Source organism: Erigeron canadensis, chromosome 8 (assembly GCF_010389155.1).
Source record: "Erigeron canadensis isolate Cc75 chromosome 8, C_canadensis_v1, whole genome shotgun sequence".
NCBI lineage: Eukaryota > Viridiplantae > Streptophyta > Magnoliopsida > Asterales > Asteraceae > Erigeron > Erigeron canadensis.
Window position 1 is genome coordinate 45,765,215 of NC_057768.1, and position 23,825 is coordinate 45,789,039.

Here is a 23,825-nt window from a genome sequence, read left to right on the forward strand (position 1 = left end):
TGACCATTCCAATATTTGGATTTATATGTAGTTACACTCTCATTTTATTATTATTATTATATGTATATATATTAAGATAAGATTATTACTCGTAGTATATTAGTACTAGTCAGGATATAGACCAAAAATACATGTCCACCTGTCCGTTTGCACCTTTATTGGAATGTTGGTAGAGGACCCACTGTAGCAACAAATTTATATAAAACCATATCCAATTCGACCCGACGTAAACATCGGAAGCCACCTCTCCATGCCCATAATACCCATCGTACAAACCCCCTCCTACCTCCGTCACGCAAATTCCAATTTCTGATCTAAAACAACACGAAACACGGCCATATATTAATATACATGCATACAAGGATGTATTTTCTTCATAATATTATATAAACGCACATGTCTCATGCACATTATCGTAATTAAATGGCATCGGAGAAATTAATGCCATCAGGAGGGAACGGTAGTTATCATTACGCAACAATGCAATCCGAAGCTTCCACGTCCATGTCATCCTTCTTCAATCTTCAAAACCCGCCGGAAGCTAGCCGCATTTTCGATGAGCTTCCAAAGGCTACAATCGTTCAAGTTTCTCGTAGTCATGATGCCGGTGATATTAGTCCCGTCCTCCTTACCTACACTATTGATTTCCAATACAAACAGGCACCCACCCTCCCTCGCATTTTTCATATCATATGATACATACATACATCATTATAGTATTATTCTTAATTCATTTCGTTAGTAGTCACGATTAATCATATACGTAATTCTTTTGTGTATAAAATACTCGTATATCTGTAATTCTGTCTAATATATATTCCTTTCTACGTTCTTTTTTTTTGACGTTATTGAATCACCAAATTCAATGCTGATATAGGTATTAGTTTGTTATATATACATGAATATGTTCATTGTTTTGATTGATTTCATTTTATAATGTGTCTACTATATATAGTTCAAGTGGCAACTAGTGAAGAAGGCTTCACATGTATTTTATTTGCACTTTGCATTGAAGAAACGAGCCATTATTGAAGAAATTCATGAAAAACAAGAACAGGTGAGTACATTATGGATCTGAAATATCAGTATATCACCATATGCAGAAAATAACAACATTTGAAAGTTAGATACACTGATACACATAATAGAACCATTCGAAGTTGGATACGTAGAACATCAAAGTTGTATACACTTTTTCAAACACTTATCCTTTATAATTATATGGCATATATCAAAGTTAAACTCATGGTCTTTTTTCTTTAAGGTCAAAGAGTGGCTTCACAACATAGGATTAATGGATCATGCAGCGGTTGTTCATGATGATGACGACGATGAACCTGATGATGATGTAACACCGACGGCACACAACGAGGAAAGTGTCAGAAACAGGTGATTGCCGAATAGCTTGATTTTTTTTCAGGGAGTGATAGTTTATCCTTTGTAGCTATAATGATTATAGTTCTTACAGGTAGTTTTTTGTTCAGAGATGTTCCATCAAGAGCAGCATTGCCAATGATTAGGCCACCACTTAGCAGACAACATTCCATGTCAGACCGTGCCAAGACAGCAATGCAGGGCTATTTGAACCATTTTCTTGGCAACTTGGATATTGCAAACTCAAGAGAGGTAAATCTCTTTCCAGAGTCTGAACATTGTCTTAAACTCTAGTTACTAATGCATATGGAAGACGTTTAATTCAGGTTTGTAGGTTTATGGAGGCTTCAAAGTTATCTTTTTGTCCTGAATATGGGTCTAAGCATAAAGAAGAATATGTGTTTGTGAAACATTTACCAAAACTTCCAGGCAGTGGTGACAGTAGATTATGTTCCATTTGTCCTTGGTTAAACTGCTGTAATGACAATTGGCAACAGGTATTTCTGTATTAGTTTTAATGCTCTTAAATATAGTCATTTTGGTATCTATTTGTGTGCTCATTATTCCCACATGTGCAGGTTTGGGCTGTTCTGAAACCTGGATTCTTGGCCCTGCTAAAAGATCCATTTGACAAAGACCCTTTAGATATCATTGTTTTTGATGTTCTACCTTCACCACATGGGACTGGAGAAGGTCGGGTGGCATTAGCAACTGAAGTTAATGATCTTAACCCACTACGCCAATCATTTGAGGCAAGAATAATAGGACTTTTCAACATGCATATCTAAATGACCTAGCTGATCTATCACATATGTATCTTTTTTCACCTAAAGAATGTTGATAGGTATTAAGTGGGAACAGAAGAATAACAATCAGAAGTAGAACTAAAGCTAAAGTTAAAACCTGGGTGGCTGCAATCAATGATGCGGGGCTCCGGCCTCCTGAGGGTTGGTGTCACCCTCATCGTTTCGGGTCATTTGCTCCACCACGAGGCTTGACCGATGATGATAGTCAGGCTCAGTGGTTCGTTGATGGTAGTGCAGCTTTTGAAGCAATTGCTTTAGCAATTGAAGAGGCAAAATCAGAGGTTCTTATCAAAATTAGTTATATTCTCTGATTAATCACCATTAGGCAGTTCAAAACATTCTCCAATATGGGTGTCATACAGATTTTTATGTGTGGCTGGTGGCTGTGCCCGGATCTTTACTTGCGGCGTCCTTTTCATGCCAATGCATCCTCTCGCCTTGATAGTTTACTAGAGGCAAAAGCCAAGCAAGGTATCCAGGTAGGATGAAGAAATGCAGAATCATTAATATTTGAATAACCATTAGCTAAAATTATCAATTTTAGCACAAGTAGGATGCAACTTTAGCATTTTTATATTGTTCATGTGCGATGCCCGAATAAATGTAACATGTACCTATGATACAGGTCAAAATGTGAACAAAAATACATGTTAATAATAAGATGATAAAGTCAATCTATGTCATTGAGAAGTTAAGTCGAGAGAATTATTTGCAGAAAGTGAGACACTACGATGTGTTTAATGGTATGTCTTCATTATTAATGCAGATTTATATCCTGATGTACAAAGAGCTTGCTCTTGCGCTTAAAATTAATAGCTTTTATAGTAAGAAAAAGCTAGCTGCTCTTCATGAGAATATCAGAGTTTTACGTTACCCTGACCATTTCTCTAGTGGTGTCTATCTATGGTAAGCATTTACATTATATGTTTTCTTTCTCTACATTTTATGGTTCTTGCTGATCTTTGATAGTCAGAAAGTAATAACTTTATCTATGGCAAAATATAGGTCCCATCATGAGAAATTAGTGATTATTGATTATGAGGTTTGCTTTATTGGTGGACTTGATCTTTGCTTTGGTCGTTATGACTCATATGAGCACAAAGTCGGTGATCACCCTGCTATGATATGGCCTGGAAAGGACTATTATAACCCAAGGTAATATGTTTTATGTTATTCGGATATAAGCCAGTTCACTCATTATACTATTAGCGATGAGCATTTTGACCCATATTTATGAATCAGTTGATCTGGGTTGTGACTTATCTCAAACGTGTCGTATGGGTCAATTTAGAGTTTCTTGCAGATAGGGACCAGGTGAAATGTGTTGAAAGTCACATAAAGTTTGATATTAATGCATATAACCTCTGGTATTGTTTCATTTAAAACTTGGGTATCGTTTATGTTTACAGTCCACCCTGGCTTGCTCTGAACCCTACTAAATACGTGACCCATTATGTCCCATTACCCACTTCACCTTTTTTCCCACCCTATATAGTATCCATACTAGGCAGGTCCTGACGGTATAATAAGTTGATCTCGATTTACAGGGAATCGGAACCTAATTCGTGGGAAGATACTATGAAAGATGAGCTGAATCGTGAAAAATATCCTCGTATGCCTTGGCATGATGTCCATTGCGCCTTATGGGGACCACCATGTCGTGATATTGCTCGACACTTTGTTCAGCGTTGGAATTATGCAAAGGTTTATGTATTTTTCATTAAAAGTTCCTTTTAAGGCCAAGTTATTATTCTTGTTATTTTTTCAATTATTAGTTTATAACTATTATTGTGAATCTTTGTGTCTGAATTCTGGTTATTGATTTAAATATTTTAGAGAAGTAAAGCTCCAAATGAGCAAACAATTCCGCTGCTAATGCCCCAACAACACATGGTTATCCCACATTACATGGGTAGTAGCAGTAAAGAAGAAGGAGAAGAAGAAGAAGAAGGAAAGCCAGAAACCGTAGACACACCAAGAGTAATCAACAGAGAGGATTCTTTTCCCTCCTTATCTACATTTCAAGAAATTCCGCTATTAATTCCACAAGAAGCCGAAGGGCTTGAAGCTTCCAGTGGACATTTGAAACAGAATGTGGCTACTATAGCCCACAATTCTCATGGTCAGCCAAGCAGGCCGCCACGGGCTCCTTTTTCTTTTCGAAAATCCAGATTCATTGCCGACACGCCAATGACAGGGTTTGTGGATGACCAATATACCTCAAATCATAAGCACAGGAATTCCAATAAATCTGGCGATAGAGAATGGTGGGAGACTCAGGAACGCGATAACTTGGTAGTTTCAGCGGATGAAACAGGACAGGTTGGTCCTCGTGTCACATGTCGATGCCAGGTCAGCTTTAATTCTTTGGAGTATGTTGTTAATAATGGGTTTAATTTTAATGGGTCAAAATGGGGAGTGTAATATAAATTAAATGGGAACATGTTAAATGCCTCAAGTCAATGGAAACGAGGAGAACGTCACCAAAAATGTATAATATATTTTTAATGTACAAAAAGGTTTTTCTAATGATAGCCTTAATTGTCAATAAGATTGTACTGCAAGTTTCAATGGTTGGACATTATGTTCAGATATTTTATGTGGTTCATGCCATAACATTATATTAACAACGATTATAGATGTCATTAGCAAAACCTCTTTTCCATTTCTTACGCTATTATAGTCATATCTGACGTATAAGTTATATCCAAATTTTCCAAAAATCTGGATAGTCTACCTAGCATGTTACAAGCTGTACCAAAATACTGCCCGTTTTGATCTGTTAGTCGGACCCATTCCCATTTTGCCATCTCTATGTAGTGACTTGAGCATATAGCTTACTGAGATTTTTAATTTATAGGTTATAAGGAGTGTGAGTCTGTGGTCGGCCGGAACAAGTCGAGTTGAAGACAGTATTCACAATGCTTATTTTTCTCTAATTGAAAGAGCAGAACACATGGTTTACATTGAGGTATGCCATCAGCTATTCTGCTTGTGAGTCTTTTTGATAGTTGCTTTATGCAGATGCATTTAGTAAAGGTCATCTCCAAATATGCAGGAAAAAAGAAGCTTCTTTACATAATACTCCTTCTCCTGACCTTTTCATCTCTAACCATATGCTCCAAAAATTTTACACTCGTTTCACTTGTTTTGCAAGACCATCAATTAAATTAAATATTATTAATAGTAAAAACTTAATTTTACCGTGGAGTTGTATAGGTTCAACGTAAAGGCAAAACTAAGGGTGATAGTGTTCGGTTCTACTATCGATCGCCGGTGACCAATGATGATGTAAAAGAAGTCTTTAAATTTAAATTTGAGAACCGAAAAAAGGGATTTGCTAACTAGTAGCCCTAGTGCACTAGTTAAGAAACATTTAAATGAAGTCATTATTTCCTTATTAATCAAAAATTACGTTTAATGTATATTAATTCATCATAACAATTTCTATTTTTAAATGAATAATTAATATATATTTTCATATTTTATGAAAGTTGGAATTCATTAAAATAACAGATGGAATCTTTGAGCAATGAGAAGTGTTTTCCTATATTTTGAATTTTTCCATATATGGAGTAATGGTTGGAGATGAGTTTCTTAGTTTATCCTTCATAATTCCAAACCTGTAAATGGAGAATATTATGGAGCAAATTTGGAGATGGCGTAGCCAAATCATGTTCCTGACATGCCTTTTTATTTGTGTAATTTGTGCACAGAACCAATTTTTCATCTCGGGTCTTTCTGGAGATGAGATCATACGAAATCGTGTATTGGAATCTTTGTACAAGCGTATTCTGCGTGCCTATAATGAAAATCAGTGTTTTAGGGTCATCATTGTTATACCCTTATTGCCTGGATTTCAGGGTGGACTAGATGATGGTGGTGCAGCATCTGTAAGAGCTATTATGCACTGGCAGTATCGTACAATATCAAGAGGTCCCAATTCTATATTGCATAAACTCTCTGATCGTCTTGGTCCCAAAGTTCATGACTACATATCTTTTTATGGTCTCCGGGCTTATGGTAGAATTTCTAATGACGGGCTTGTGGCCTCCAGCCCGGTATCATTTTAAACCCGCTACTTCTAAACTACTTCGCTTCATTTAGGTTTTCTTGCTTACAACTATTTGACTTGTTCTCACTACCAATGTTGTGTGGCTACCAGAGGTGGCAACTTTAACCCATTTACTTGTGTACTATGGATTTTTGTTGTGTTTTATCTTAAATGGGTTACTTAAAAAAACTTAGTTTGGAGAAGGGTCAAACTGATTGAAAGCCGCCCAAAGTTCATTTCTGAATCCAATTTTTCAAAGATTTATATTATCAATGTGATTAAATTGTTATGATCTCATTACTAGCACATTCATTATGTATAAAAAGAGCTTTAAAGAAATGGACAATAAAGTGTTCTGGCTTGACCTGTATTAAAAATTATGTTTCAACCTGAATCCAGTTTGACCCAGTATTCGATTTACCTGACTCGACCACCTTGCCTCATCTAGGGGCTACCAATAATGTAGATTTGTTAGAAATTAGAACATCCTATACTTACTGAAAACAAAATTATAGAACTTTGACCTGGTCTGTGTAATTATTGGGGATCACCTACTGCAGGTTTATGTGCATAGTAAGATAATGATAGTAGACGATAACACAGCCTTGGTTGGGTCAGCTAACATCAATGACAGGAGTTTACTTGGATTACGTGACTCTGAGGTAATTTGTGCATATATGCAAGGCTTGATTCTCATCATGTTATATGTATAACAAGTCTAATGGGCAAAACAAACAAAGAAAAGAACTGCGTCAAGCGGTCCAAATTCACTTAGAGCAAGTTTACCTGCTATTCTTCTTTTATGCAAGAAACCAGATTGTTATTTGAAATAATAAAATTTTACTTATCATTAATGACACTTTAGCTATTGAAATAAGCTAAAACTTATGGACAATCAGTGTTTCCGGTCAAGCCAATCCAACAGTAAAATGTTGTGCCCATTTTGACCCTTTTCCACCTCTGGCATCATTTTTTATGCTGATAGCTTTTGAACATGCTTCAAAGTTTGCATATTTCGTCTTCATCATTCCTTGTCTTTATTGTGGAGACAGTACTCGGCATACTTTCTAGTCTAAGATATTGTATTAATACTCAGATGAATATTAGAAAAGCTCATTGCACATGCATATCAAAGTTTAGTTTTGCTGACTAATTGTACTTCTTCTCAAGGACAAATTGATCTTGATAAAGTGTCATGTTTGACGACTTGACGTACAGATACACCTTTTGATATGAACCTTTGAATTTAGTTTCAGACTATTTGTGCAGATTGGAGTACTTATTGAAGATAAAGAGGTTGTGGAGTCTTATATGGGTGGGAACCCATGGAAGGCTGGAAAGTTTGCCTTGAGTCTTCGTCTTTCGCTATGGTCTGAACATCTTGGTCTTAACAGTAGTGAGGTTGTTCTTATCTCTGTACGATACTACTTCATATTGTATAATATGAGCTTATGATTGTGGTCTGTTTTTATAGATTTATAAGATAGCCGACCCGGTGATTGATTCTACCTACAATGAGATATGGACGGAGACTGCAAAGGTAAAGATATTCAGTTTATGTATTTCTCTAACCTATCAAATAAAATTATTACTGTCAGATTGGAAATAAGGTGAAAATAACCTCCTGGGTCAATTTTCTTTTGAAAGTCAGATTACTTAAAGAAATAATTCAAATTTTGTAATCATAAATGTGATGCCAAATATCTATAAAATGAATTTAGAAATACAGACAAAGAGAGTTTCGGGAACTCTAGTTTTTGGAAAGAGTCATGGGATTTCACAAAAGATTAAAAGTAAAGCAAAATTATCAGATTTCATGCTTACACTTTTTACCGACAGTCAAATACGATGATCTACCAAGATGTCTTCTCTTGCATCCCTAATGATCGTATACAATCCAGGTACTATCTGCCTTCCCTACCCCCCAATAATAGAAGGATATGCACACACAATTGTTTCTCATTTATCAGTTCAGTCGTGGTCTGTAAGTTCCATCTCATTTACAAGCTTTGTAAACTCATACACAGAGCATCTTTGAGGCAATGCATGGGTGAATTGAAGGGAAAACTAGGGCATACTACTATTGATCTAGGAATAGCTCCAAAGAAGATGGAATCACATATAGATGGAAAAGTCTCGGGCACTGATCCGATGGCTAGATTAGAGGGTGTGAGGGGGCACCTTGTCTCTTTCCCCATGGATTTTATGTGCAAAGAAGATTTAAGACCGGTGTTCAAAGAAAGTGAGTATTATGCATCACCGCACGTTTTCCATTAAACGGTCATGCTGCCAAGTAATCAGAAAGCCATTTTTGTTCCTTTTCCTGTATCGGATTTGTGGGAAATTAGATAGAAGAACATAAGATACATACATCACATTCATTTTGGATATGGATATAATTGTATAGAGCCCATCCATCTATAATGGATATAACATTTATAATGGGGAAAAAAGAAGAGGTAAAAAGAAACTGATTACTGTCAGATAGTATTACTGAAGCTACTGATGCATGAAAATGTGGTTAGATATAAGGCTGTAAATGATATGCAACTGGTCCTAAAAGCAGTACGTACACCATGTTGGCTAATGGCTACTGTTGGGTGGTGAAGAATTGAAATCATTGCCTTGTCGGACATTTATTGGCGCCATTTTCTCTACCAATTCTGGCCAACTTTTTTCCAGTTGTTACATCTATATATATACACTTTACGCTTAACATAGTTCCACAGTATGCATTCAATTGCTTGTACATGCTATAAATGACGACAACAAAAAAAGTTATGTGCTCTGTGAGCACCTCTCTTACCGAAAAGTCATGTAGTTTACTACTTTGTAGAGAAATAACACTGTTAGAAGTGTAATAAGATTATAAATGCTTTTAATTATGCATATGTTATGTGTGTGAGTAAGGAGCAAAGTGAGGAAGTGCATGAGCTCGAAAATTCTCAAAGGGAAGAAGTTGGTGGGGGTGGTGAATAATTTATGCATCAAGTTATGCACTATAACGGTATAAATACATCGATTAGGCAAGGCGATACTTTTATACAAAACTTTTACCTCGAACACACATAATGGGACCGTAAATGTTCTTCAATTTGACTTTGTATTACTCCTTTTATATAAATTATAAAATACTTCGTATCAAGATATACCAAAAATGTTCAGAAATTCAAATCAATTGAAATTAAAATTCATGATTGGGTCGAACTTTTTTTTGATGTCAACGGTTATGTAATCGTGATGACTAGTTATAAGCAAAAGCACTTACAACACAAAGTTAACCAATATATAGTCATAGTGTATTTTTCTTTGAAAATTAGCTAATGATTTTTCAGGTACAACATCAAATTTTAAAATGTATTTGCTATAAATTATATAACTAATCGAGTATATCATTTTTTTTCTTCATATACTGATATATTTCAGTTCTTCCATTAAAAAAATATTATTTCCAAACAAGAATGACATAGTTTAACACAAGTGCAGTTATTACGCTATGTCAACAATAACATTTGATATCTCCGTATATATGATATTATGATTTTTGGTGGAATTTCGAAGTGAACAATTGTCTAGAAACATATCAAAATAAAAACGGATTATAAATTTGGGACAAAGAAAGTAAATACATTGTGACCTCATAATTTATATCACCTACTTTGTATAGCTTTTATTCATCTAATATAAGTCCATTTGTCTTTTTCTAAATTGATAAACCGTCAATAAAAATCTCGATATATATTTACGAGCATGGTACCCGCGCAATGCAGCGGCAATGACATTAGTTGCGATGCGGTGGCGTCGGCGTCAAGTGATGTTGGTAATTGATGCAAAGATATTTGATTTTTAGGGATAGTGAATATTTTTTAAAAGACTATGGAATGGTTGTGTAAGTTAATTAATTAAGGATAAAATGATAATTTCACATGTCTCAAAATTGTAAACTTTTCAACATAGAGATATAATTTTTATATAGTAGTATAGAAGTATAGATATATATTTGTACTTCTATATAAAATAAACTACGACTTTTCTCTTTAAATAATTCAGACTTTAAAATAATTATATTACTCATCTTCTTTATTCATTAATCTAAAAATTTTCATCTGATATACCTATAATATTATTAATGAAATAATCTAAAATATAGATTTTCAAACTCTTAAATATCCATAATAACCCCTTTTACATCAACTAATTTTACATTTACAAACCACACCGCCACCGTCGCCGCTATCATCAACACCGCTGTATCGTGCGGGCATAAGTCTAGTATAATAATATTAATCTTGATTTTTCTTTTGATTTGAGTGATTAAGAAATGGAATTATATGTCAATACTCCCTAAAAACAATATAGTACTCCCTGTCTCCCTGTGTGGTATTAATTAGCGCGAGTAATTAAGCATGGGCGTGTAAAGCAGAATCAAGATCCACATTCTTAGTTGAAAATATCTACATAAAAATAATAATAACCAAACTTCAAACTCATATTATTAAAAAGATTCGTATCGATATTACCACTGATTAGTTTATTTAACTATTACATATGTATTTGAAAAATTGTTAAACAATTTTCAACGCAGTTGTTGTCTCTGATTCATTCTTTGTCAGCTACAGCTAAATCAAAAGTCTGCCAAATGTTATGTATTTCCAGCAAGAGATCCGATGTTTGTGTATTGTGTTTACAGAATATTAAAAATTTTAAATACTAAATGCAAATACCAGTATGTTTAAATAGTGAAGGGATCAAACAAGAACCAAAATATATGGTGAGAATCGTGAGAGCTAAAATATATGGTGAGAACCACCAAAAAACCATCTCTGAAGGTTTTGCCCTTAAAGTAAAGGGTTACGCCGGTACTGTATCAAACCGCCATCACCTCTTGGATCGCCGCCCATCAAATCCATACCATTCTCATATGCGTCCGGTGACAACTCCTTTAGAATAGATGAGGGCAACGACCGTACCGTATCCATACGTTTTCAACACGTAACCCATATGATTTTTTATTTTTTTTAAAAAACAATTTAATTTATTTTTTGAAATTGGTTTTTTTTAAAAGAAAATAAAAGACAAAACAAAAACTTCAAAACATAAAAATTAAAAAAATTAAAAACCACAAAAAAAAAAAAAAAAAAAAAAAGAAACTAGTAGTTCTTACGGTTCTCTCCATATTTGTTATTCTCACTTTAACCCTACCTGTTTAAATATATACTCCATCATTTTGTACCAAGAAAAACAAAAGGTGTCTTTAGTTCATGCTATCGAGTTTCTAAGTTGAATATTAGTAGTATTTTTTAAAGTGACTTTTGAATAAAGGAGGCTCCATTTAAGATGCATTAAAAATACATCTCCTACTAAGTATCTATATATAGGTGAAACTATAAAAGCTTACTTAAATCAAGGTAGTCTGGTCTTAATTATTACTAACTTTGAATGTTTTTTTTCTTTTTCAAATTGAATTTCGTTTAAAACTTCGTGTTGCGATATTGTAACCGGGTCAGCGCTAGAGAGTTCATTCGAAGTAAAAATGTCTATTTCAAATACTCGATGGGAGAAAACCCCTACTAATCCGTCCGAATGTACGACGATTTATAGGCCTAAACTCTGCCCTCTCAGACTTGAATCTGGGTATACTTAAGTCAAACCCTCATAAAAGGATTTCATATGTCCTCTGCAAGGCTTGAACACAAGATCTCTTGAATAGGGGGATGGTCTTTCAATCATTTTCTACATCACAGTCGGGTATCCGGGTCACTTTCAAGTGGCGGGCCAACAGGTTGATACTAGGCAACATGAATCTCTCACGACTAGAGAATTGGTCGAAGTTTAAAGCCATGATTTGAACATGATAATTTAGACATGGCCCATTTAACTAACATTAGTTTAAACAAATTGACGGATTGATTTTAGATCAAATCGATCATTCTAAGATCAAACATGTTAAATGGGTTCCATGTCAATTCATTTTAACAATTAATTATCTTACAACATTATATAATTATATACTTTTTACTTTTAAAAGAATTGAACTAGTATCTCAACCTTTTAAAATCACGCATGTGATGCATTTCCATCCTACTTCGGATGGGTCTACCAATTTTGTTTTTCTACACGTCTAGAACTATTAAAAGTTTAAAATTACCATCTCATGGTAACATTATACTGAGTATGATTTTATTGGGGAAATTCGTGAATAATGAACAGATAACCGGATATAAACAAACTCTGAAAGGCGTGTAATCACTTTCAGATTGAATCAATTTGGCGGTTCATCCAAATTATTCAATCGGATACAATTCAGAGAATTAAGAATTTTCTGTGTGTTGATATTTGAGAGAAGAACCAGAAAAAAGAAAGAAGAGAATGATCAGAATTGATTACGGGATGTATTTATCCAAATATTAACTGTCTAAACGACAGTTATTGGGGTTTCACGAATTGCCAATTTTGGTCCCTTAAGTTCTGAAAATTAAAATTTCGGAGGGATTTTTACCATAGCGATTTAATGGAACCCCAGGGGCGCTGTCGCCCTTTGGACCCCGCTCATAGGGGCGTTGCCCCCGAACCCCAGCACTTTCGCCCCTAAGGTCGTAATAAATTCAAATAGGCGTGCCCCTAAGGTCGTAATAAATTCAAATAGGCGTGCACTCCGCACCACCAATCCTATATGATGTATTATTATGACGTTATTGATTAAACAAGTTAACCCAATTACACTAAAATATCCAATAGATTTTATACAAGTTAAATTTTTTTAACAATTAAAATATTGTGCCCATATAGCGACGAATTCTAGGCTATAACACCTCACTCCCACCAATCTAATGACTTTACACGAATAATGTTCGATCACATAATTACAACATTTTTAGCAATGCTCTAATTTAGTAGTTCTTAATTACATTTTAGAAACAACATTAGGTTTTGGATTCTAAACTAAGTACGTAAATGTGTATTGAAAAAGTAATTTAATTACCGTCTAAAAATAATCTAAATCACAGTTTTGACATTTTGGGGAAATAAGATACTCGTATCAAAGATTTTGAAGGGACATTTATTTCAAGTTTGCAACTATGCACATGTAGCTTTTTCAAACATTTGGTCATTCTAAAAGTCCCTTAAGTCAAGGAACTACATAAAAGCCCTAACAAAGGTTTAATCATACAATGCTATCTTTAAAAGGAAAAAAAACTATCCAATGCACCATTAAACTAGTCTTAGAATGGTAAGCTTTTTGAAGTCGAAAATGATGCAACTGATGACTTTGAATGCTCCAACAACATAAACTCTTTAGGAATATTCGCCCTCTTCACTATCCTTCTCATATTGTTGTGCAAACTCTGTTCTACCAAATGCTTTACTGCATTGTTATTCAGAAACCTTTTCGACGAGTCCACTGATTCGGTATCAGTGGACCCACAAAGGGGCGCTGATAAAGTTGTCCCTGCCCCTGAAACTCGTTTCCCTTTATTGGCTCTCAGGATCTCTAGAATCTTAGAGGATCTTTTTTGAGATAAAGCACTACCTATAAGAGTTAATTCAAGTAATGATGACATAATCCCGGCATCAATCATGGCTTGTCGATCTACATACGACTTGTGAGCCATAATCATCAACACATACGTCGCCTTTTCTTGGCAACCGGGTGAATCCACCCAGTTTAAAACATCTACCAAGATTTTAAACGCATCCTGGACCATACTAACCGCCTTTCTTCCCTCAGGGGTCGACACAATATTACTCAAAACCGAAAGGACTCTATCACTTGCTTCAATTTCAACAATCATTGTAAACAGAAAGGGCACAAAATTTTCAACCTCAACCATAAGCAAAATATTGGAAGGTAATATGGATAGATTGTAAAGGGCCCTCAAAGAATCTTGAACCACTTGTGAATTATTGGGCTTTGTAAAACTTTTGAGGGTTTTGATCAAGAACACCACCGCTCCAGATGACCCGACTATAGGTTTATTCGAATCTAGCGCGCTTAATCCAAGAAAATTCGCAACAACTACCGCTGATAAATCCGGGTCAGGCATACCCTCTTTTGGAGATTTCACTAGATCTAGCATCTTGTGTAGTGCCCCTGCCTCAACAATAGCACTTTTGTTCCTGAAAATTGATTAACTTTTATAAAATAAGGATCGATCTTAACCTTAACTAATTAACATTGTGCCTCTAATAGTATTACAGTATTACACACACCAATTAAACATGAAGTATGAGAAAAAGGGAGAAAGAGTTTTGGTGTTTAAATTACATGTCATTTCCAATTCCAAGATTGAGAAGAGCATATAAAGCAGCAATGTGGGAATGGCAATCCTTGGAATCAAGCATTCCAACAAGTGGTGGAATCACTCCAAGCAAACCCAATTTCTTTCTGTTTTCCAAATCCTCTTTAGCCAACTCCCTGACTTGTTTAGCTCCTTGCAACACATGTTCATTTTCACCACTTTGCAACTTTTTCACCACCTCTTTCAACTTCACATTCTCTTCTTCCAATGACGATATCCTAAACAACATCAAAAGATTTTCAGTCGCCCCTTTCACATCTACAGAGGTTTTTATCATCTCTTGTGGCTGATTCTGATCAGTAATTACTTGAGACTTAACAGTCTTCTTGTGACATGATATTGTGCCACTGCATTTCATGGTTTCGATTATTTTTCGACGGCATGATGACCAGAAGTTAAACTGGTCATTATTGTTTTGTTGAAGTTTAGCCATTATTTTTTGTTTTGTTATTTTTATTATTCTTCTGAGTCAGGTTAGTTTGGGAACTGGAGCTGTAGTAATAGATACATTGTAGTTTATTGAACATCAAATGAATGAATAATAAGTTGATGGTTTGCTACACATGTCATGTCATTTCACAAACTCTCACGCAGTAGTGGTACCACTACTACATGTGAGTCAGATTGAGTGTGAGAGTAGAAAAGTAAAAGTGTAAAAAGGTCAAGTTTATTGAACAAGATGACAAAGTGATATATTAGGTTTCGGAGATTATTATTATTATTAGAGAAAAGAAAAAGGAGAAGCTGCAATACTATGACTTCAACTACAGTTGAGAGTGTTTTGATTTATAATACTATGACTTTTTGGAAATTAATTAGGTTGTCTTTCAAATGATGATGTATTCTGTCGTTGTAAATAGGTTATGTTTTGTATATGGATTAAAAATGATCAATCATAATAAAGCCAGTATATTAAATACAAAATATATGGACCCAAGACAAACTAAATTAAATGGCACTAGCTTATTTAAAATATAAAATTGGACCCAAGAGTCCAAGACAAACTAAATTAAAAGGCTTACTTTTTTTATTTTGCTTTCCACAATGCCTTCAACATGATCTATTATATTAATTTCAACTAAGATTGATTGGAATTCGTTTTATGTATAGAGGGATTTAGAGTTGGCTATTCAAAAGAAGGGGAAAAAAAGCTCATGAACGAGCGACCCATATGAAGAAAACTTTTGAAAGGAAAACCTCATGAACAGATGGTCATTTCTAACATCTTATTAGTGTTTTTTATTCTACTTCACCCTTTCAAATATATTCTCCACCATTTTATTTTTAAAACTCCTTATTATAATTGTCTCTTTACAAATTTATTATTCAAGAATCATTAGAATGGTAATCAAATATACAGTACTAAAGACACCGTTTATGATTTCATTTTCTGCAGTGTGGGTTTTTTGTATAAAAACATAATTTCGAGACAAAAGAAGTAAATTATTTTTTACTTATATGTTCATACACAATGAAAGTATTATACATAATAACATAGAATCATTTCTTTTTTAAAATAAGTATAAACATTCATACACAATACTTGTATGTGTATCTAGATATATTAACTACAACACTCAACGTTATTGAAATCTTAGATATTAAATTGGGTATATAAATGTATTTCCACACTCATGCAAATCTATAAGTATAAAGAAATAGTTTTTCATTGCTGATTCGAATAATTATAAGATAGATTAAGCTTAAAATATTCACTAATATTGTTCTATTATAAGATTTGGTAGGATAAAAATATGATTAGTGATAGTTCGATAATCTATCTGTCATTATACACATCCATGAAACAAGAAACAAAAGATGAAGAAAAAAACAAATGCAATACTACCCATGTATTTGGTGGACTCCCACAACCGCTACACTTTGATAAATACTTTTTGGGGCATTCCTTTCTTTCTGCAAAGGGATATTTAACCAACAGACATAACGACGAAACAAATTATTACGACCTTTAATAAAGATGTTAGAATCTACTTTTGTTACTAGCACAAAAACTCATCAACCCTCCTACAAAATTCTAAGCGATTGAAAATGTATTTTATTTTAGCACAGGGAGTTTAATACAAACCATGCTTTGATGCATGTGATAATCGATTAATTTTTCATCAAACATACACACTACTATGGGTTTTAGCATTTTTATAATCTAATTTTGACACAATATTCATTTTAACTACTTAACCTTTTTTGAACAATATAATATTAGTAAACTTCAAAACAATTATCATCTTAACCCATTTCTGAATGATAAAATCCTGAAGTTTAATTGAGTTGTTCTTTGGACCACTTAACTTTTATTAAAATGATAGAAGAAAAACGTTAAATGGTGTAACTTCATTCTGGTCTTGCACCAATTCAATTCCATTTTTCCTCTTCACCAGATAACGGATCAAACTTTATGTTAGGTTTCCGTTTGTTATGGTTTTGAACTGGTAGATTATGTTTAGTAGATTATGTTTCGGAAAGGGTTTTCATTTTTCAACTGTTAGGTTCCAAAGTTTATAGAAACCAAAGTGCTGATAGTCTGATACTCAAAAAGTTGTATTTTCGCTTCTTCCAAGTAATTTTGTATGGTTACCAAATTTCCACATCCGGATCGACTGGATTCAACAGCTTTCAGATCTTACCCCTACCCTAACTTCTGAAACAAAATTATTACGAACAGATGTGCATACAGCAAACTTTCCTCGTGGGAGTAGGGTGCAAGTTAGTCACGACACTTCAGCAGTTCAGCTAAGAGGTGAATTTTTCAACCCAATTTCATATGATTGGGCCAGTTTGACGCTTTGGTTGTGTCCTATCTTGTAAACTTCATGACTTAAACAAAAAGGGTACCCAACAAATGGTAAAGATGGGTTAAAAGTTTGTATCTGTAGTGAAATTTCGTTAAAATTATTATCAACTCAGATTGTTTGAGTTGTCTAAATATGCACAAAATGGTATGTATTATGTCTCTGGCTCCTTTTAACCGATTACCAAACCGCCTATCCACCTATCATGGATATGTTCAGAGAAATTATCTTGTAACTAGGAGCTGAAGCTTTTGGTATGTTTGGCAAAATAACTTGAACTTGCAGTTTATGAAAGTAAAATAACCTATATTAAAAAAACAAATTATATTAATTTTATAAAGATGATATATAACTACTTGAATATATTTATGTAATTTCATTTTCCATACGCTAAAAGCTACTTTCAGTAGCTTATGGAAACGAAAGCTCCTCACAATTTTGGTAGCCAAACACACCCAATAAGAATTGACAAAAGTAGAATCTAACTCATGTCAATTACCTACCAAATGCAAATTATGAGTAACTTTTCACATTCCAACTGTTCGTTAACCATAGGTCCATAGTCTACAATCCACCTATACAATACTATAGTCTATAGGTCGTAGCAATATTGCAATAATGACACGACACCTTCACCAGTTACTCACTGTTTGGTTTTGGATATTCGTTTTCTCTAGTCATTGGTTCAGTAACTTGCTTCATTATATTATTATATACCCTATATATGGCTCTAACATTAATCTAACGAAATCAATGAAGAAAGAACGCATCTGTAGATAATGTTGCCAACAGGAAAAAAGACCAAAACTACAAGTATGTTCCATTTATAAACAACTCACATGGATTAATTATTCGCAACCATGTCCTCCACTCCCGCTTGGCTCTCTAGTTTCCTAATCTGCACACCATCCTTGGCTGACGAGGAAGCTTCCACAATTATAGTATCATCTTCATTAAAGTCTCCTCTTAATATCCCCATAGAAATCTCATTTTCAACCATCTGCTGAATAACTCTCTTGACCGGCCTTGCTCCAAAGTTGGGGTCAAACCCAAGTTTCCCAAGTATGTCAGTAGCTTCCTTGGTAAAATGAAGGTCGATTTTTTTCTGTTTCAGCCTGCCTTTCACACGATTCAACTGCAATACAATAATAACCATGTTAGCTGATAATTATGAATTAATGCCTTTCAAAATATAAAAATTAGCCAAGAATTACATCTTCTAGAAAATGGGTATAATAGATGTACCTGAATCTCAACAATATGTCTGATTTGTGATGCATCAAGTGGTTGGAAAACGATATATTCATCAATCCTATTCATGAACTCTGGCCGAAAGGTCTTCCTAGCCAATTCAACAACCTGCCTTTTCATTAAATCATAAACCGCGTCCTTGCTATCATGGGTACTCTGAAGGGTATCCAATATATAATGTGACCCAATGTTAGATGTCATTATAACCACCGTATTTGTAAAGCTAACTCTCCTTCCTTGTGAATCGGTTATTCGTCCATCATCTAACAATTGTAGCAGAATGTTGAACACATCATGATGTGCCTTCTCAATTTCATCAAAAAGAACGACAGAGTATGGCCTCCGACGCACCGCCTCAGTAAGTTGACCACCTTCTTCATATCCAACATAGCCGGGTGGCGCGCCAACTAATCTCGAGACAGCATGTTTTTCCATATACTCACTCATATCAATCCTCACAAGAGCATTCTCTGTGTTGAAGAGGTAACTGGCCAGGGCCTTCCCAAGCTCGGTCTTTCCGACACCCGTTGGGCCCATGAACATGAAACTAGCTATTGGCTTGTTTGGATCAGAGAGTCCTGCTCGTGAGCGTCGTATTGCGTCTGCAACAGATTTGACTGCCATATCTTGACCAACAACTCTCTTATGCAGAACATTTTCAAGTGACACAAGTTTATCTCTCTCTGACTGTTGGAGATTTGATAAGGGTATTCCCGTCCATTTGCTAACAATTTCAGCAATGTCAATATCGGTAACTTCTTCACGCAACAAAGATTTCCCAGAATGCTGATAGTCAGAAAGATTTTTCTCGGCTTCAACTAACTGGCGTTGAAGATTCATTAATGTTCCATATTTGAGTTCAGCCGCACGGTTCAGATCATAATCACGTTCAGCTGCTTCCATTTCTTGGTTTACCCTATCAATCTTATGAAATAACAATATAATGCATAAATATCGGTGATATTTAAGGGTAGACTTGAAAACAGAGACATAGGTCAGCGGGTTGGGTCACTGGTTATAATGGGTTCGGTTGATAAGGGTCATCTTTCAGTACGGGTTATAACTGGCAAGACAAATGCAGTAGACATAGGTCAGCGGGTTGGGACACTGGTTAAAATGGGTCTGGTTGATAAGGGTCATATTTGAGTAATGAGTACAGGTTAAAACTGGCATAGACAAATGCAGTAGGGTTGACCCACATGCACTTCTTTATTCCTTTTATAAATTAAATGACTACAGTCTACAGAAACAATATCATCGCAGTAATCCAAAATTCCAAATCTTTTGTTTCAAATTGAATTAGCATATATAGACTTTGGGTGACATTCTAACTCTACCTTTTTTGTTTTGTTTCATTTTGAAATTTATTTTGACCTGTTTTTGAGATAAAAAAAAACAACCCACAAACAAAGCCATTCATGTGACGACATTGCACTTTAAGAAACTGATCTCAGCAATATCTACAAAATGTCTATTAGTATTACCTCCTCCTTGATGGACCTTATGCGGGTTATCAGCGCCTTTTCACTTTCCCACTGATCATTTAACTCTTTCTGTTTTTGTTTCAAAGATTCTAAATCACTTTCCAGTTTGGTCAATCGTTCCTTCGATGCTTTATCAGTGTCGTTTTTGAGAGATAGTTTCTCCATCTCGAGCTTCAGCACAGCTCGATCAATCTCGTCCAACTCAGTGGGCTTAGATGTAATCTCCATTTTAAGTTTTGCAGCAGATTCGTCTACCAGATCAATTGCTGCAACCATGAACTAACATTAGAAAGTAAAGAGCAACAATCTTAATTAAAACAGCAATGCCGTGCTAAGTTCAAACCTTTGTCAGGCAAGAAGCGCTCAGTTATGTATCGATCCGCAAGAACAGCAGCAGAAACGAGGGCACCATCAGATATTTTAACACCATGATGTAATTCATACCGCTCACGCAGTCCACGAAGAATGGATATTGTGTCCTCAACAGACGGTTGATCACAAAAGACTTGTTGAAACCTACGTTCCAAAGCAGGGTCCTTTTCAATGTATTTTCTGTATTCATTTAATGTTGTAGCTCCAATACATCGAAGTTCACCCCGACCAAGCATTGGTTTTAATAAATTTCCAGCATCCATTGCTCCACCAGCAGCTCCTATAGAGACAAATAACCATCACATTATCTTAACAAGAAATATAGAAAGATAAGAAGGGGAAAAAGAGAGGTAGAAGTAAACAATTTTTTACCAGCACCAACAACGGTATGAATTTCATCGATGAATAAAACAATTTGGCCATTGGAGGCAGTGACCTCTTTAAGAACAGCTTTAAGCCGCTCCTCAAAATCTCCTCGGAATTTAGCACCAGCAAGCAATGAGCCCATATCAAGGGAAATCACCTGCATAAAATATCATATATCAGAACAAATTTCTGTATTGATAATCGACGCGGATTCAGCAACTATTTCCCATCAGTAAACAAATATGAGAAAATTTGTTACAAGTTATAACCTTACGATTCTTGAGAGGCTCGGGGACATCTCCACGTACGATTCTTTGAGCTAATCTGCAAGTAATAAGAAAATTCCCAGAGTTTAAAGATATGATGAAGGAACACTGAACACAGCAGCTAATAAGAGCACTTCAAATGATCAAAGATTACATACCCTTCAGCAATTGCAGTTTTCCCGACACCAGGCTCACCAATGATAACAGGGTTATTTTTTGTTCTTCTAGACAATATCTGAATGCACCGCCTGATTTCATCATCCCGGCCTATCACTGGGTCAAGTTTACCCTTTCTAGCAAGTTCAGTCAAGTCATTACCATATTTTTCCAGTGCCTGGTATTTACCCTCAGGGTCTGTAACAAATATATATATATATATATATACATATGTAGATAATTATATTACAAATTATGATCACACGTTCAATGGTAAAAAAAAAAGAAAAAGAAAGGCATCAATCTTTAATGTAGAAAAAGATATAAATTTACTTTGATCAGTTACTTTCTGATTTCCACGGACAGCTTGAACAGCTTCCTTTAACGATTGCTCACTCAGCTGCAGGTTTGTGAACAATTGCTTCCCAAATCTCTTATCCGAAAGGAAAGCCAACACAAGATGTTCCACAGAAACAAAATCATCCCCCATTTCTTTCTTGAATTTTCTTGCATTTTCCAACAAAGTATTCAAATGCGGGCCTAATCTAGGGGCACTTGCATCACTGACCTGTAACAGAATGTTTGCTATCATTTTACATTCAGTATTCAAAAGAGCAAATCAAGAGATAATACTGATGTGAATACCGTTGGCTGTTGAGCTATAAAGTTATTTGTAGCTTGCAGAACCGATGAGTTATCTAAACCGGCCTTTGTTAGTATTCGTCTTGCTAAACCGTCTTTTTGCTCCAAAAGGGCTTTCATTAAATGCTCAGACTCCACAATTTGTTGTTTGCTGCCTCGTGCCGCCTCTACGGCACCAACAATCCCCTCCCACGCCATCTCAGTGTAGTTTTTATCATTGAACTGATTTTACAACAATAACGATACACGTATAACACTGACTGCAAGCACTTTTATACTATAGCAATGGCAATGATTAGGTAAAACGTACACAGTACCATATAACATCTTGTAAGTAGGATTTGTTTAACCTGGCCCTAAGGATTTGATTAAAAATAACCCTTCCTCTGAAGTAATATAACTTTTTTCCGTATAACAAGCGATTATTAAACACTGCTAACGAAAAACATATAATCATGTGCGATATATAAGAATAAGATACCTGATTAGATGAATCAGTACAAGTGGAAAAAAGGCGCCGAGTAGTAGGGTTTGAGAAAGACATCATCATCGTACTCCTGCTGCTGTTGCTGTTAGGTCCGACATTAGGTACAAGTATATGGTTGGGGGAGACATGTCTGGCGGCATGATAATTGGATGATAAAATGTGGGAGTCAGGAGCGAGAGATGAGAAACGGAAGCGTGATTGAGAGCCGTCGAGAAGAAGAATAAGAGCGGATTTAGTGAGCTTGGTTGCGGCTGTCCGACGAATCATGACTGTAGTAGCCATACGACGCTACTTGATTTATGATTATATTTATTTATTTATTTATTTGTGGTGGTTTTGGGTGGAAGATGGAAATTTGATAAAAAGGTTTTCAAAAGGAAAGGAATTTGGGTGTGAAAGCAGAGTGAGGAGGAGGAAACTTGGAGAAGAATTGAGGGATTTTTAGTTGGAGTTCTAGAAACAGCCGTGTGTGTGTGTGTTCCTTTCGAACTCTCTCGGTCCTTCCTGTGTTCAGCAGTTGGTTGCACGTGAAGTGTGCGTGCGCCTTATATATCTTAATCTCAATAATAACGATAAATTAACCTAATATTTTTTTTTAACGGTGAATTTCGCTGAAAAGTTCGTGTCGTGATTCGACAGCGGAAGGTCTAGCATACGTTGTCTTAACCGGGTCCGTGCTAGAGAGTTCCCTCGAAGTAGAAATGTTTATTTCAAATACCCGATGGAGAAAACCCCCTACTAATCCGCCCAAAGACACGACGATCGATAGGGATAAACCAAGTCCCCTCAAACTTGAACATGGGTATACCAACTTAAGCCCTCATAAAGAGACTTCCTTATGTCTTCCCCAAGGCTTGAACTCAAGACCTCATGGATAAAGGGATGATATTTCAACCATTAAGCTAATGCTCAAGGACCTAATTTATATGCCTAATTATAGGATGATGACATATGGAAAAATCGGTGAGCAAGATTAGGATAGATAATTAATGGAATCCACATGTCAAATTCTTAAAGTTTTAAGTTGATTTTAGACATACAAGTTAGGTTGTTTGATCATTTTCCAATTTTAATATATAGTATAACACAGTTAAACTAATTACTTATTAACTAATCACATCGTTCAATTTTATTAAATTACTCTCGCTTATGTCATCATATTCTTAAAAATCATTGTCCAAATATATTATTATATTAATATTTAGATTAATATTTATAGAAAAAGTCTCACTAATATATATTTTTTTCGTTTTTCATCAATAATCTATACTTTTTAACCCTAAATACTTAATTTATATTTTTACAATATTTAGTCTTCAGAAGATTTTTTAGTTTTTCATCATTTAATTAATTAAAAATTTTTCTCTAATTATTAATTTTGACTTTTCTTGAATTTTATTATAAAAATAAATATACTTACACGACTAATTGTATACCTAAAGATATATATTAGATGT

At 35.0% G+C, this 23,825-nt stretch overlaps 3 protein-coding genes across 4 annotated transcripts; 1 reads left to right on the top strand and 2 right to left on the bottom strand.

The window, feature by feature from the left end:
- Nucleotides 1-423: 423 nt before the first annotated feature.
- On the top strand, nt 424-9,125 carry LOC122579307 (phospholipase D zeta 1-like). 2 transcript variants are annotated; one of them, XM_043751458.1, is made up of 19 exons: nt 424-673; nt 954-1,057; nt 1,265-1,389; nt 1,485-1,626; nt 1,701-1,871; nt 1,953-2,126; nt 2,219-2,461; nt 2,543-2,659; nt 2,947-3,086; nt 3,186-3,335; nt 3,728-3,884; nt 4,017-4,532; nt 5,041-5,151; nt 5,897-6,241; nt 6,795-6,896; nt 7,504-7,635; nt 7,709-7,774; nt 8,074-8,135; nt 8,262-9,125. In XM_043751458.1, exons 1-19 carry the CDS (start codon nt 424-426, stop codon nt 8,509-8,511), a joined length of 3,357 nt encoding a protein of 1,118 aa, XP_043607393.1. In that variant the 3' UTR covers nt 8,512-9,125. The 2 variants fall into 2 exon arrangements, with proteins under 2 accessions (XP_043607393.1, XP_043607392.1); XM_043751457.1 differs by having other exon boundaries at nt 424-660; nt 956-1,057; nt 8,074-9,125.
- A 4,196-nt stretch (nt 9,126-13,321) lies between these two features.
- LOC122580289 (U-box domain-containing protein 13-like) lies at nt 13,322-15,046 on the bottom strand. Its single transcript, XM_043752566.1, has 2 exons — nt 14,501-15,046; nt 13,322-14,352 (listed from the first exon to the last, which is right to left on the bottom strand). Exons 1-2 carry the CDS (start codon nt 14,965-14,967, stop codon nt 13,458-13,460), a joined length of 1,362 nt encoding a protein of 453 aa, XP_043608501.1. The 5' UTR covers nt 14,968-15,046; the 3' UTR covers nt 13,322-13,457.
- Nucleotides 15,047-18,024: 2,978 nt separating this feature from the next.
- On the bottom strand, nt 18,025-22,801 carry LOC122578208 (chaperone protein ClpB4, mitochondrial). Its single transcript, XM_043750117.1, has 10 exons — nt 22,363-22,801; nt 21,885-22,103; nt 21,573-21,807; nt 21,242-21,437; nt 21,087-21,141; nt 20,824-20,974; nt 20,423-20,731; nt 20,080-20,345; nt 18,590-19,519; nt 18,025-18,479 (listed from the first exon to the last, which is right to left on the bottom strand). Exons 1-10 carry the CDS (start codon nt 22,648-22,650, stop codon nt 18,189-18,191), a joined length of 2,940 nt encoding a protein of 979 aa, XP_043606052.1. The 5' UTR covers nt 22,651-22,801; the 3' UTR covers nt 18,025-18,188.
- Between the last annotated feature and the right edge of the window lie 1,024 nt (nt 22,802-23,825).